Genomic DNA, 16,103 nt, shown 5'->3' with positions numbered 1-16,103 from the left:
TCTTACCCCCACCTTCTCAGGATCATATAATAACATTCCAAGAGCAAGTTTCGTCATGTGTCCCTGAAAGGATCCAAATAAACTTTCCAGTTCACTGCACAGAAAGCAGTAGCATCCTGTACATGTGGCTTATTTTGCCCTGCCATGTGGGCTGGCCCCTACACCCCTCTGTTTATCACATGATAAACCGGTTTGTTTTCAGACTCCCAGCCTGCCTTTCACATTCAAGCTCTGCCACAGGATTGCCCCTGTTCAGAGCTCATGCTCAGCTCCTGCCTTCACTGGTGAACTTTCTTTCCCAAGAAACAGGGCTTAGTTCCATCTTCTTACACTTGCAGATTAAAGGGACTGCAGAGGTGGGGAAACACATTTCTGGAAATGGCTGTGCATTTTGAGTGACCTCTCTTAAGTTATACAGATCACAGCAGAATTTTAAAGAAAACAAATGAGAAACAAAATCCAGGGAAGCACTTCTTAACCTCCAAATAGTTCATGAACTCTAAAACAACCTAGAAGATAGCCACCAAATTACAAATAATGGAACATTATTCCTACCCAACAAATGAGTCCTTTAAAACTACAGAGTCTCCTGGAACCTCTTTCAGTTGATACACATGTGGTAATTAGAAATTAAGGAACCCATGACAGAAGTAATAAAAAATTAGAATACTGCTTGTATACTCAATAATAGAGAACAGCTACCCTAACAGTGAAGGTTTAAGACCTAAAGGAGCAGGCAGGTGTCTAATGCTCCACTTGATTTTACAATTGTGGAAGATGCTACAAATACCAAAAACTCTTATGTGGCTAATAATAACATCAGATCATTTTTGGAAGCTGGCTTTGGAAAACTAACAACTGCCAGAACTGAAGAAGCCTGCTTGCATCCTACAGCCGAACATCTTCAATACCCTCATCACACTTTATGTCCTATCCCTACCAGTCTGGGAATAAGTGTGTGTGCTGGAGCCCTCCTATGGGAAAGATTCATGAGAGAGCAGATCCCTGTGGGGAGCTACGGTGAACTCCTCCCTGGCTACGTGGCATACAGGCCCTGTTGGAGGGAGTCTCTGCTTCATTCTTCAAGTAATCTGTCGTTTATTATTGAAATCAGCCTCATATGGCTTGAAGTCACTGGAGAGGGAGAAAATGAGAGAGCAGCCCAATGATCTGGAATGCAGCTAAAATGCTTCACAGGGTTTAAGGTTAAAAGGGATCACTGGATCACATACTCTGACTGTGGGCCAGGAAGTCTTATCACTAGTCCCAAATTGAACCAAGGAGCTTGTTTATCATTAAACAATCATTTATCATTTGCAGTAAGTTATCTCAGCTCCTGACCACTGATTCTTCCTCTACAAATTTCCTGCCATTTTAAAAAGCTTTGGCATGTGGTACTTTTTCCTCTGGAAGGGATTTGAACACTGCAGTAAAGCCATCTCTTGCAGATCTTTTCTGACAAATTAAATCAATGTAGCTTTTTTAATGTATTGTTGTAAGAAGTTTGCTCCAGTACTGTCCAGCACCACCTGATCTTTAATGTCTGAGCTACAGACTTTATTCTAGTACCACTCTCATTAACACACACAGTAACTGATTTCCTGTACACCAATCCTGGTAGTAAGTCCAACAGTCACACTGGATACAATGCACTGGGACTTTATGTGTAATAGTTTGCTTGCAACTGTTTTTAGACCATCTTTTCCAAAACATAAGCTCTCATTCCAAAGGTATGGCTTGGTATTCTTGGAAATATACATACATCTGGCTGCAAGAGCTTGTGTGAAAGTGTTAATTTCACTGACCTGTCCAGATGACACTGCAGCTGCTCTCACAGTAACTGACCAAGTTACCATCTAGCACACCCATGGATTTTATTAACGAGTTTATTTTGGATCCTTGGTAAAAATCTTTAAAGTCACTGAGCCTGCAAAACCTTGCAACCCCCAATATGATGACAATTAACCTCTGAAATTTTTCTAATTTTTCAAGTCAGAAAACATGTATCTGTTCAACACAGTGTTTAATAGCATTAGCCACTGGAAGGATATATGGACTGAGAGACCGTTTTACATTTTTAAGCTTAATGATTAGCAACTGTAGTCATGAAGTTTTTGCAGTCACTTTTATCAATTTACCTTTGAATGTCACTGAGCAAGGCTATGAGGCCTGTTTTATAAGACCTGTGAGATTATTAAGGATACGTTACATATTTATCAAATGACTCGCGTGTCTTTTCCACTGTTTTGCTTGTGGTTGATGTTAAACAGTCAAGAACTGTACAGGTCATTCTGCTTGATCTTTTGACAGTGGATAGAGCACAAGCACTCTTTTATTTCTCAATAAAGATTTATTAAACCCCACGCTTAGCTACTTCTTTCACCAACTCTGCCAAGATCCCAGGGTGCAAATTAGCTAGACTCTTCATTACAAACCACCTAAGAGTGCTTGGAAGAGAAGAGTCTCCACAGACCCTACAAACAAAGAGGTGATGCGAGCACACCTTGCTTCATCCAGATGCGGCGATGTCTTCATTCAGTATTATCGATTGCCGTGTCGTTACTGCTCCAGCATCTAAGACGCACCCCCACCTCAGCCAGACCCCCCTCAACACTTTTTACTTTCCTTTGGCGTTTTTCAAGCTCCCCTCACCTGCCCCACGCCCAGCAGTTGCATCCGACAGAGGTGCAGCCCCAGGCCGCTGGCTCCCCCTCAGCAGCCCCAAAGCGGGGCTCCCCCCGCGGCCGCCGCTAGTAGGGACGGGGACCATGGCCCCTCCACGCCTCAGGGGGTACCGGGGGAGAGCCCGCCCTCCCAGCATGCCCTGAGAAGCCCGGTTGGAGGGAAGCTGGGTGGCTGGGTGGGTGCGCACACACAGCACTCACACTACCCCGCGGCCCCTCCACCAACCCGACGCGGAAACCGGGGCCCATCCGCGCCGCTGTAGCCGGCGCGCAGCGCGCATGCGCGGAGCACCCAGGAGGGCGGGGGCCGGTGTCTAGTGGTGAGTGAGCTGGCTGCTGGTGCTCGTCTGCCTCCTTCCCTCCCTGCTGCCGCTACTCGGGGACTAGCGGTCGCTGTGCAGCGTCCGCTCCCTCTCCCGTCTTGGGTCGCGCCGCGCCTAGTCCTGCCCCGCCATGAAGTTGAGCAGCCGCGGCCGGGGATGCTGCGTGGCCGGCAGCCGGGAGCGTGGGCCGCCGCCGCGGAGCCCCTTCGTGCACCAGCTGCGCCTCAGCCCCCTGGATAAAGCCAAGGTAGGGGCGCGCAGGGCCTGCCCTCCCTCAGCCTCCTTCCCGCCGCCGCCTTCCGCGCGTCCCCCGCGGCGGGCGGCGGCACTCATCCTGCCGCCGGCGCTTTGTGAGACCGGGGAAAACCGGGGCATGTGTGCGTGCGTGCCTGCTTGCCCGCAAGCCGGGCTCGTGAGGGCTGCGGTGGGCGGGCGGGGGCAGCGTGGTGCGGTGCCCGGGTCGGGCGGGGGCTGGGGGTGGCCGTGGGGCGCAGGGGCTCCCGGGGCCGGCGCCCGCCGCTCGCAGGGCGTGCTCTGAACTTGTGCACCGCCGCCTGCTTTAAACAATTAAAAATAAACCACATATTTTCTTTTTTTACATGGTTTTGTGTCGTGTTTTGTTGGTTTTCTGGGTTTTGTTGCTGCTGGTTTTGGGTTTTTTGGTTGTTTGTTGGGGTGGGGGTTGTTTGGGTGGTTTTTACTTTAATGGGGGTAGGGGAACAGCGCTCTGGAGGCCCTCTTTTCCCAGCGTCAAGGTATGCTTGGGCTATGGCATCCCAAGTTTGGCCCCTGGGTAAATGATCCCTGTGGCATAATTCACCCACTGTACAGGTAGCTGTAAGATGACGGGAATTGGTATTAAAATGTAAATTTGCAGTTGTGTGGCTTGTTTGTTAGTTGGTTTGTTTTTTCCGCCATGTCTCTGCCTCAGTTGCCTCGTGTGGTGAGCAGTAGGTGGCTGGATATTCAGAGTGCATGGCCCTTGTCTTAGGCTGTCGGTAAGATCTGGGTCACTTGCTGGATGAAGAAGTGCCATCAAAGGCTCACCTAATAAGTGTTGGCCATTTCTATTACTTTCATCACTGTAACGCTTCAGTTCCTTAAAGCTGTTGTTTTGGGGGCCTAACAGCCTACACGGAAATTAAGATCTACTAATACTGAACCTCTCCAAAGGGCTTTAGATCCAACTTCAATTTAATCTGCATTCTGAGTGAAGTTGATTGTTGCATTGTCCTGTTGCTGTCCAGAGACTTAATACAAGAGATGTCTGGCCTGTCATGCAAAACATTGGAATGCGCCTCATGTTAAGTATCTGGCAGCCAAAGAATTCGTAGTAGACTCCAGTGAAAAGGCTTTTACTTTTCTAAATCAGGTTTCCTGGTATGTGTTTATGGTTACTGATAAATTCTTGTTTGAATGGGAGAAGGGAGAAAAGGTTTGTGCCATTTGCCTTGTTCAGTTTATACCTAGAGCTTCCTCAATGAATCACATAGTTGTAATGGTTTCTTTTCAGTGTAACCTTACTTTGTTCCTTAAGTCATGCTTCTAAGTAATTAATGAGGTAGAAGTCTTACAGGGACCAGAGAGAAGCAAAGATACCATGCATTCATATGGACTGGGATTGTATCTAATTGTAACAATAACTGTGTTTTATTTTGCAGTGTTAATGTATCTTTTAATGTAGCTTTCTACTTGCTTGTTTATAAGGAATCTTAAATATACTGTTGAGAGGGCACAGTGCTGGTTTCACAGTTTTTGCAGTGTTGAATCTCATAAGAGCTACTAGCATTGCTCATCTGTTTAGTCCTAACAGACCCTTTAGTTCCTTCACCAGCAAAGTGACTTTTGCCTTCTGTGTGGGCTGGCCTTCATGTCTATATGAGACATGAGCTTTGCCACTCTATTTCAAGAATGTTATTTTCAATAAAAAACTGTAAGATGTGTCTAAAGCTCTGTAGTGTTTTTTTTTACAGCGTAGGGACTAAAGGAATAGCCCCACAAAAGAGTGTGGCTTGGTCTTGTTTTTTAGATGTGCTTATTGATGTGCAGTGGCACGGAGTTCTTCAACCCAGCCTCTCTTGCAGTCATATTTTTGCAGTTTCCTTTGAGGAGAAAACACACAAGCTGACGTACAGAACTGTGATAAATTTTCTTCTGTTCCTTAATCATGCTCTCCTAACCTCTTCACTGATTAAAAGTTGTGCTTGACATAGAGGCTGTTGAAGAGCTGTGGAATGCTTCCACTTCTGAGAAATGCCACTCTCCCAGAAAGGGAGACCTCTTGAATGGGGAGGCTGCTTTACAGTGAATCACAGCAGTGTGCGTTCTCTTCCATGCAGTCTTGGCCTTTTACTGAGGGTTTGGTATGAAGTATTACAGCTGAACTCACTTCCTGTTCAGCTGTGGGCACACACTGTGTCACAGGTTTTTCTGTCTCCCCTGTGAATCTAACAGGGGTGAGTTCTGGGGTTGCAAAGTTTATTTCAGAAGGTTAAAAACGTGGGGACTGGAGGTATGTGAAGAGGTTAGTGAGCACAGGGGAATGGGAGACAAGGCTGCTTTGTCTGTCAGATAGTCCCGTTATCTTTACTACCTCCTCATCTTTCCCACATCCTGCACTCTGCAATAGGGTAGGTTAGGTTTTTTACTCATTAATACAATTCACAGTAAATGCATTTTAGTGCATTTTAGCCCAAGACCCTGGGAGCGGAGGAAAGAAAATAAATATGTAGAGGACAAAACAACTGCAAAGAAGAATAACAACAAAAATCCATTTGAATGCCAAGGAATTGTTCACATCATCTTCTATTGACTTTATAAAAGCGGGAAGATAACAGGAGTGTAAAAGCAATAAGGCTCTTTGAGACCTGAGTCTCATGCTTCCTGTAGATATAGTGGCTATTTTACTCTGATCAGAGGGTGACAGTGGGGATCATTCTTGCAGCTACCTGTTTTATTTCAGTACTATAATAAAAATACCCTTTCTGAAAGAGACAGACATGGTTTCATTAGCCATGAATTTGGTTCATCCTCATCATCTTCTGGGCACTTAGCACGTAAGTCAAAGCTCTTGATTCTAGTTATCTCTGCAGAACAGGCAGATGCATTACTGGAGTTATCACAAAGTGTTTGTAGGTTTGTTTCCCTGCCACTTAAAAATACAATGCAACACCATTTTCCATTCTTCTAGTGTTTATGGCCCTTTTATTGCACCAATGCTGGTGTTCCTTTGGTGCCTTGGTGAGCTGATTTGTCTCATTAAGCCAGAATATTATTGTGGTTTTCTGTATTCTGATTGTTTTCTTTTGCTGGGATTGCTTTTCTTCACTCTAATGAGCTGTATTGGCTCCTTGCAAGCTCAGATAGTGCTTGAGCTGACTCAAGGGGAGGATTGGGGGAACAGTGAACAGGACCATGCTCTTCAGCAGCAATGAGCTGTTAGATTGGCTTAGTTGCACATGAAACTTTCTACTCTGGTATTTATCTCCATGATTATGTCAATTGGGGAACTTGCAGAGTGGGAAAGTGGGTAATAAGAGAATTGTTGAGGGACAAGTTCCTAGCTCCTTCAGTGCCATCTTTAGGGAATTGAGGCTGTAAGAATGATAATAGTGAGGAAGTGAAAGTGTAGGGCAAGATGTAGTCTCTATCTGACATATTTAAAAGAAAAATCAAAACCTTTACCATGCTACATGTGCTGTTCATGATTCTGTTTTCTTTGTTCAATATGTAACCATTAATTTGTAGTTAGTAATGAAAAATTTGTTGTGAATAAACTGATTTTAATCATGTTTCTCACTGTATTACTAATTTCAGAGATGCATTCTTTCAGTTCCTTTGTGCATAAGAGGTATGATACTGACTTTCAAGCTAGGAAGTAGAGACATAAAGAGGAGACAAGGGTGCTCTGTGATTCTCTTGCTCGGTGCTTAGATATGTATGAGCTGATATGCTGGAGAACTTAAAAAGGATTTAAGTTCATATTTTATACTTCAATTGTAAGTTCAAACTCAAATCTGAATGCAGAGTCTCTGAATGAGGAGAACATAAGATACCTATTTAGTTTAAGCGATTAAGTCACTTTTAAGTGACTTCAAATTGAAGCCTTTCTGACAGAAGAGTGGAGTACAATTTCCCAGGGCAGCCTTCTGTTACAAGCTGTAAGACCATCCTCTCCCTTCCTGCTGTCTTCCTTGAGTCTTTCACAGCATACGCTGCCACTTCTGAAAACTAAGTAGGATCCTGTAGACCAGCAAATGTTAAATGACCTGTAGTCAAACCCCTCTTGAGAAAATTGGTCATGAGCTGAACCTCATAAGGTACAGCTCCAAATGGACCTTTAGGGTTTGTTTTAATGTATTCAAAACATGGGTGTTTATATACAAGTTATTACCAGGTAGAATTTCTAATTTTAACAGAAAACATGTTTGGGTGAATGTCCTAAATACGTAGAGAGATAATCACAGAAATGCCTGGACAAGGTCAGACCAAGAGTGTGTATCTCCTGCATTCAGATCTTGTACAGTGGTTGGTAGGGACAGGATCTTCTTCTTTCTGTCTGATATTTTATGTAGGTGTTACAGCTTTCTTACCCTGGAAGGTGTCTGAATGTAGATGCAGACTGAACTGCATTTCAAATGTTAGTGTCTTTATTGATTCCTAGCCTTCTAAAGGGGCCAAACATACTTGTCTCCTAAATTTCTTGTGTGGATAGGTACTTCATGACCGCCTTCTAAAAAAGGCTCGTGTCACAGCCAGATGTTACACCTGTTTTGCTGGAACTGCTTCTTGCTGTCCATTGCTACAGCTGCTGTCTCTGGACACAGAAGACCAAGAAGACTTTTCCGCACATTTATGCCATCTTTTCTGATCTTATGCATGCAACTACTGCTCCAGTTCTGTGATGTGGCTCTAACATGATCTTGATATAAGGAATTGCTACAAAGATGTAAAGGACTGAATGGCTCATCACCAGTTACTTGCCATTCAGCTCTGCCCTGGTATAGGGGGAGACTTGGAGAAGTGGAAGGGAGAGGGTGTGAATTGCAGAGGACTGTGTCTTCACCTGCATTTTGTTTCCCTTTTTTCTTGACAGCTGGTCTTTCTCATTTTACAAACTTAGAAGGCAGCTGCTCTCTTCTCCAGTTTGCAGAGGAATGCTTCCCTGTTTCCTGCAAGTCACGGTGGTCTTGTCTATGGATGCAGGTTGCATGAGTTGGTATGACTTCAGTGCTCATCTGACCACTGCACTTCAGGAAGTAGTACTGGTTAATCTGGGATATTAGCCTATCTAAGAAAGAAATTCCTTCTTTCAATTCTGCAAAATGGAGCAGTCCATCAAGGGACTGCTTTCAGGGAATGAGACCATGGTTGTTATAAGATGATGGTACCAGCTGGAACCATCACTGTAAAATCTGACATTGCAATGGGCTGGTAGCTTAGGCTTTTCTCCTGCTGTGTGTTCCCTGCCTCTACCCTAGATCTAGAGAGATGTGCAGCTACAGGTTGAATTGGTTATTGAGCTGTTTTGAGAAGTGAGAGGAAGCAGGAACTGATCAATGGGAAACTGAGTTGCATGAGGACTAGATCTGCATTAGGGAAAGAAGAATATGAATAATGCGTTCCACAGCAGCCTGGATATGCATCAGATCAAGCACAACATGAGACAGCACCTTATGCCTCATTACTCATCCTTGCCCAGCCATTGTGGTGCTCAGAAGAGCTTTTCTTCCTCATCTGGTACAACTGAATATGCAATATATTTCCTTTTGAGTTTATTCTTTATATGGTCCTTATTTTTCATAGTATCATCTTCATCTTCTGCTAGCCTCTGTTGTACACCTTGAGGAACATTGGTGCTACCTCAGTCAGCTTCAGTTTTCGGTTCTTTCTCCCTTAGCCAGTCATCCAGAGCTGTACCCTCCTCTGCTTTAAGAGATTTATTTTCTTTCTTCCTGTCCCTTGAGTGAGAAACAGGGACTCTTGGCTCCTGGAGCTGTTTCCTGGGCTAGGTGGATCATTGCACACGTAGTAGCTAAGTTATGTTTTCCAGAGGACAGTTGGGAACAGCTCTGGAAAGATCAGGAAAGGCCCTGCTTCTGGAACAATCCTTCAAGAGACTGTGGGAGAAGTTCCAACATGACATGTTTTTCACTAGAGTTGAAGGCAGAGGGCTAACTGGCTGGGAAAGGGCTCTGAGAGCTAGAGTGCTGGGAGGAGGTGCAGAAGCAGCTATGTTCATTCACTATGGCTCCCCAGGGGAGGATAACTTCTTGAAGTCCTCTGCTTTCCAGGGCGTTGTGCCTGTTAGAACAGACCTGTAGCTGAAACTCATAATATGTGTCTGGATGTTTGTTCAGAGGTCTCTGCACCATGCTCCCCACTGTGGTTCCCCACAGCTTCTGGTTCCAAGAACCTACTGCAGAGGAACAGGTGCCTGCTCAGTCCTGGAAGAGTTTTCCAGGTTGGTTTCTGTATTGCTGTGTCAATGCGCTCTTCTGAAGTAATGCATGTCACTGACTGGGAGCTGCTGTGGTCGACCAACTTCTCTATAGTGCAGTAAGATTTATAACACACCCGTGCTACTTACTAAGTGTGAGGCTGCAGAAAGGGAAGAGCATGCAGATATATTCACTGACAAACAAAGGGTCTGAAGAAGCGTGGAAAGCTGTGACTTCATTGGCTTTAAAGGGGGTGCTGTGTTTCAGCTGTAATTAAGATTGGTGAATATAAAATTGTTACACATACACTACAATTTTTTATTTGGAATTGAAGCATATTCTGCTGGTTTTAACATTTTTAAGTTAAGACTTCAGATCAGTTTCCAGGAATCGCTGATGAGATTCAGTCTAAGATCATGTTACAATAATGCTGCTTTTTTTTTTATTTTATCTTTTTTATTTTGCAGATTGCCTTCATGACCCTGACTCTGTTTCCTATCCGACTCTTTTTTGCTGCTTTTATGATGTTGCTGGCCTGGCCTTTTGCATTCATTGCTTCAATGGGACCTGATGAGCAAGTGCTTGAAAAGCCCCTCTCCTGGTGGCGAAAGTGAGTCACTGATATGGTGAAATACTGAGAGACTCAGTATTTAGTTCGGTGGTTTGAAAAAGAGAATGTTGGAAATACCTGACATCTCTCCTACAGACCTGCTTTTCTCTTCGGAAGAAAAATATAAGAATTATTATTTAAACACTCCTTGGATGGGAAACTAAAAATACCTCAACTGTTTGATATACCAGGAGATACAAGAATTACAGGGAGAAAAGCTGATCATCACTGGCCTCTTTATCAAGGATGTAGTGCAAAGCATCATTGTGGCATCCTTCAATTTCAATTATTCCTGTAATGTCAACTTCCTGTTATGAAGAGTGACACTACGGAATGTGCCCAGATTTCATATTCTAAATTCTAAGTTTTAAACTGCGTCACGCCATTTACTGCTGCCCTGTCACAAATTGACAGGTGTTTATTAATAAATCTGTGCTCATTTTGATATTGGAAAGCTGATTAAGGTAGAATGTAAGATAGTGTTCACCTATCCATGAAAACTGCCATTTGAGGAGTAAGAAAGGCGTGTATCACCTCTTTTCTGTAGAGAACTTTAAAAGAGCTGGCATTACCATCAGGGAAGCTGATTCTGTTTTGCAACATGGGAGGGAAGGAGTTTGAGAACCACAGAGACATGTCACTTTGCATTTCATTTGGAATCCTATCAGTATAATTACTAAAGGAATAATAGACTGCAATCAACCTTCCATAGAGTTATTTTGAAGCTTTTTAGATTGTCCCGCCCCCATTTAATCCAGTTTCTGTGTCACCCTGCTCTCCAGCCTCCAGTCCCTGTGAGTACAGCAATTTGTAGTGTTTGGTTTTGGCACTCTGTGGGCTCAAAGTAAATGCTTCTCTTTTCATGACTATCATTTAAAAAAAAAGCAAACAAAACTCCCTCAAAAAACAAACAAACCCACCACAAAATAAACAAAAAAACACTTGAGGGAGGAGATGGGGAAAAGAGAAGAAGGTAAAATATTTCCAAAGCTCCAGGGTATATTCTGTAAGCATCCCTCTGTTTGGGAATCTCTGCCCTACGTTTCTGTGCTGTTTTGTTTGGGTAAACTTGAACCCAGGAATCAGGGTTGTTGCATTCTAGCAATATCCTAATAGTATTTTTCAGGACTGAGTTTAATAAAATTTTTTTTTAGTGTTACTAGAAAGCATTATTAAACATGGTATAGAAGAAACTGAGCTGTCATAGTCTGAATCAAAATTAGTTTAGTGATAAATGCCACTCTTACTGTGATTAAAACACATTAATATTCAGGTATGAATTGAAATTAAATGACTTCTTACCTTAAAAGTGGTCTTAAACCTGCTGAGAAAGAGGAAACGGAAGTCTGTGTAGTGTTCCTGCTCTGTTTGAGCAGCATATCCTATCTGCACGTATTTCATGCTTATGAAATTTTTGTGTAAAGTTTTTCTTTTCCTTTGTTAAGGTATTCTTGTGGCAGCATAACTCTTTTTTCAACTCTTTACAGGGTAGTGGATATTTTGCTGAAAGCAATCATGAGAATGATGTGGCTTGCTGGTGGATTCCACTGGATAAGTGTAAAAGGCAGACGGGCATTGCCAGGAGAAGCAGCAATATTAACTGTGGCTCCCCATTCTTCCTACTTTGATGCCATTCCAGTAACTATGACCTTCGCCTCCATTGTGATGAAAGCAGAAAGTAAAGATATTCCTGTTTGGGGAAGTAAGTTGGTAGATAATTAATTTTTCAAGAACAATTAAAAATGATTACTTAGGAGGTTTGCTGGTTATGTATGGGAAAGCAACATTTACTTTTTTTTTCAGGCTATAATATGTGGTGACTTTTTCACTGGTTTATTTTTAATGTCAATAGAAAGAATTGGGGGGGATATGTTTTTTGGTTTTTTTTTCCCCTTTCTCCAAAGTTGAATCATTGTACAAAGTCAAAACAATCCTACAGAACTCATGGTTACATTCGCAGTGAAAGTGTAATATTTTAAGGGCTGACAAATAGAAAAGCAAGTGAGGATGGGGCTATGGAAGCAAAGGGTGAGGCTAGAAAGGAAGTGTGTCAAGACTTCTTTCGTGGTGCAAGTCAGGGCACCATTCCAGAAACGTGTTTTAGGAATGTTGTCTGCTCTCAATGGTGCCTTGTCTTGAGGGAGGGCTGCTAATCCTTCATGCATCAATAAGCTTGCTTTAGGCATGGTGTGAGAGATGAGCAAGAGCGGATTATTGCACACTCAGATTTAGTCACAAGAAATGCAGATGCCCAGGTCAGTAGTGTTTGAATACTATCTTTGGAATTGTCAGTGTAGATTGTTGCAAAGGCTCGAGAGAGGCCTGTGATTTTTGGTACAGTTGTTTGGTACAGGCTGTTGGTGTTGACATCCTCCTAAAATTTCATTAAACAGTATAGTTTTAAGGACAGGTTCAAAACCAGAAGCTGAGACATGGTCACATATGGTGAGTGGTTACACCTGGGAGCTTTATGTGTGGAATCTCTTGGTACAAAGGTCTCTTTGCATTAGGTGAAATTCAGGCCAGAACAGTTTAGTGAAATTTCGTGGCAGTGAAAACTCTGTGTAAAAATGAATAGATCCTTTTAACAAGAAGCATGTAGGCTAATAAATACAAATGCCTGCAAATAAGCATAGTGTGAAAACAGCATGAAATTAAACTCTTCCTACTTAAAGAAGATACTGTTATGAGATGGTATGTTGACACTCCTGTACAGTGTAGGTGTGCCCGGGCCAACTTGGGCTTGGAGGAGTAGTCCAGCCATAAAAGCAGGGGCAGATTTATCTTCTTCCCCCCCAGCTCAATTGACTGTTTAATAATTGCTAGCTTAGCAAAATAAAGTAGTCCATGTGGAGCTCTCCTTTACTTGCAGCTGTTTGGAGGACGCAAGGTAAATGAGGTAGCTCCAGGCCATGTTGTGTTACTGAAATATGACAAAATGGCAGAATAGCATTTGATATAATGCTATAATAGCTGCTTAACTATCCCATGTAATAGATTCGGTGGGGACTAGTAGGAAAATCTGAGGAGGATCTGTAGGGACATGCAGGTTGTAGTTACACTCAATGTAGCACAAATGATGTGTATTGAGTAGTTCAAATTTCCCATATGCCTAATTCAATTGAGTCCTTTAAAACTTAACTTAGAAGTCTAGTCTTAAAATAAATTTTAAAAAATTAACTTAATTTTGTCCATGTATGACTAAAACCAGTTACAGAAAAACAGAAAACCCAGAAAACTGCACACAGTGAATCGATGGAATATTACCAGAATATAGAGTACATCCAAGTAAATGAGTGTTTTGTCCTGTGTAGCTGCATTCACTTTATGTCAGGCAGCCACAAAAATTATGTGGTCCCTTATGAGGTGTTTAGAAAAATGCCACAAAGGTGAGGGTATGGCAAACATTATAGCTGGAATTTGGAGTTCAAAAACATTAGGGTTTGGTTTTTTTTTTTTGGTTTAGAGGAGTGCTTTTTTTATGAGCAGCATTGATTACAGCAGTTAGTGTTATTAAAATAAATAGACCTTAACAGAAAGGTGAGTAATGACTGTAGTGACTACTTGGGCTTAAAATTTAGTGAAAGCTGTCCATGGAGTCAAGTTGAGATATTATCTTTTACTGCTTAAAAGAGGATTTCTGTGAAGCAGTTGGTACTGACCATCCTCTCCTCCTTTGATCTAGTATTTTAATTCCAGTGTACTTATTTACACTTCACACGCACACACACACACACACACACAAAATACATTTCATGCAATTGGACCAGTGGTTTTTCTCTTTATGCTGTCTGTGAGAAGGTGGTCATGTTTTTCTTGGGGTAGCCATTCATCTAGAACTTCCCCCACAGTGGTCAGAATTGTTTTATGTTCTTCATTTTTGTAAATCTTGCAAACTTGTTGTAGCATATCCAGTGAAGTCTTGGAGCCAGGCATTGATAATTCTAACCTTGTGATTTCTTGATTGAGTCTCGTTAATGGTCATTCAGAATCTTCTGGGGAATTTTGGATAAAATACATTCATTTAACTCTTAGCAGAATTCAGCATATAGAAAATGTATCAGTGGAAGATATCCGAAGATAATTTCCATGGATGAGGACTTTAAGTGCAGAGTAGATCTTCATCCAGACTATCCAAACATGAGGTAGACAGGTTGCCTTTTTGATGTAATGGCAACGTTTATCAAGACACTGTACATTGTGTGCCAGAGCGATCAGGTGCTATAACTGGCACAAAAAGATCTGATTGTGAATTGGTTACCAAGATTGGTTTCAAAAGTATTTTAATAGGTTTCTGGAGCAGCTGCCTGTGTTATTATTATTGTACCCTTAGTTTGCCAGTCATGGAATATTAAGCTTTTGATCTGGTTTTAAGTCCAGTTGATTGAAAGCCTGTTTTTCATGGAAGTATTCCACAAGTGTGTTTGAGTATTCTTGTGCTTTCTGACTTAAAACGCAGCTCTCCTGGACCACAGAGGCCAATTTTGGAAGCAGACTTAAGTCTTGTGACTTTTTCAGACAACTTCGTTCATTGGGGGGGGGGGGGGGAACCATATTAAAAATGCTCTTTTGATCTGATGGGGGAGTTATGACTTCTGCAGTTAGTGGTCAATAGTAAAGAAAATGAAGTGGAGAATGCCGAGAACAGACAGAGCACATCACCACAATGTTGAAGAAGGACATGTATGTATTCTATGCAATTACTTTCCAGAGTTTTGATAGGTTGGAGATGTGAAGTTCACTGCACCACTTTAATGTAAAGTGTGCAGCCCAACAAAGATGACATTCAGGAATCCATTGCTCTTTACATTGGCTGAACAAGTTAGATCAGTTCTTTCATCAGCATAGGTCCTTAAACTTTCCCGTTTTGTCTTCTGGACCCCATGTCAAGCCAGGACAAACTATTTGCCTAATTTCTGGATAGTTACACTTCACTGTCTTTTTGGTTTTGGCTGGCAAAGCAACCTGGGTAAAAGTTACTTTTCATTGCTCAAGTGGTTGGTGCTACTGCAGAAATACTTCAATAAGAAGGAAAAAGGATTTGTCTGACAAAATCCCCATGAAATCAAATTTACTGACAACTTTTGTGATTCAGACCACATCTTCAGTGGTCTGACTTCTTAAAAACTAACTTTAAGGTGATGTGCTTGAAGTTTAAATCGGCTTCTTGACATCTGTAACTTCACCCTCTGAAAAAAGAGAGGAACCTTGGTACCTGTGAAATGAATGGGGGATATGTTAGCTTAAATGTATAAATGGCAAGGAGGTCATTTGTACTTGGCAGAATACGGAAGCGCTACAGAGGAAATGGGGAGAATCATACTGCGATGTAAGACCTATCAGTTCTTTTGTGGGTTTTTTATTCCCACATCTCCCACATTTTTTTTGTTCAAGCTCACCTTCTGAAAGTGTTTTATAAGCATTTCTAGAGAATCATGACTAAAATACAAGAAATAAGTAACTCGGAATTATTTATGCTGTGGTAGCTGGGTATGTTTTCCTCTTGGAACTTAAAATATGCCAAATTCTTTACTCATGACTTCTGTATGCAGACTAATCCTCCAGCCGTCCACCCCGTTCATGCTGGCTTCATAGGTTGCCATCTCAGTGTATCAGAGGAATGTAGGTGATGGGTTTTGTGTTTTAGGGAGAGGCCAAGAGAAAGCTTCATGTTCAGCTGTCACTCTGATTCTACAGTAGTGAAAATGTAACTGCTTATTACTCAAAAATGTGTGTATGGGTACGTTTTAGTACTGTATTCAGTGCCACGGTACCATTCTGTTGCTTTGTGTTCTCTGATACCTTATAGACCGGTGGTGGTGGTGCCAGTGTAGCTTTATTCTGTATGACTGTAACTGTCCAGCATAATTTAAATGGTTTATTGCAATACTTTTGTATATAAATAGCACTTCATGTCTTGATTTGAAATGAGGTTTCCTCACCCACATTTGCCTGGAAGTAGGTGAAATACCTCCTCCCCCTTATCCTCCCAACCCCATTATTCTGAGAAGTCCATTGACAGCAATTGTATGTGTTCAGCTCATCG

General features: G+C 42.3%; 1 protein-coding gene across 3 annotated transcripts in view; it reads left to right on the top strand.

Annotated features, from left to right (window-relative positions):
* Positions 1 to 2,903: 2,903 nt before the first annotated feature.
* LPCAT1 (lysophosphatidylcholine acyltransferase 1) overlaps positions 2,904 to 16,103 on the top strand; it is a 60,142-nt gene continuing 46,942 nt past the window's right edge. For all 3 annotated transcript variants that reach the window (XM_062611017.1, XM_062611016.1, XM_062611015.1), the window contains exons 1-3: positions 2,904 to 3,254; positions 9,915 to 10,057; positions 11,545 to 11,759. In XM_062611017.1, the coding sequence (XP_062467001.1) occupies positions 3,138 to 3,254; positions 9,915 to 10,057; positions 11,545 to 11,759 (475 nt within the window). In that variant the 5' untranslated portion in view covers positions 2,904 to 3,137. The remainder of the gene's footprint in view (positions 3,255 to 9,914; positions 10,058 to 11,544; positions 11,760 to 16,103) is intronic.

This window comes from Pezoporus occidentalis, unplaced genomic scaffold (genome assembly GCF_034315485.1).
Source record: "Pezoporus occidentalis ecotype Australia unplaced genomic scaffold, CSIRO_AGI_Poc_V1 ctg15, whole genome shotgun sequence".
Taxonomy (NCBI): Eukaryota; Metazoa; Chordata; class Aves; order Psittaciformes; family Psittacidae; genus Pezoporus; species Pezoporus occidentalis.
The sequence above is the reverse complement of the archived record's forward strand: the minus strand, read 5'-3'. Positions and strand labels throughout refer to the sequence as shown.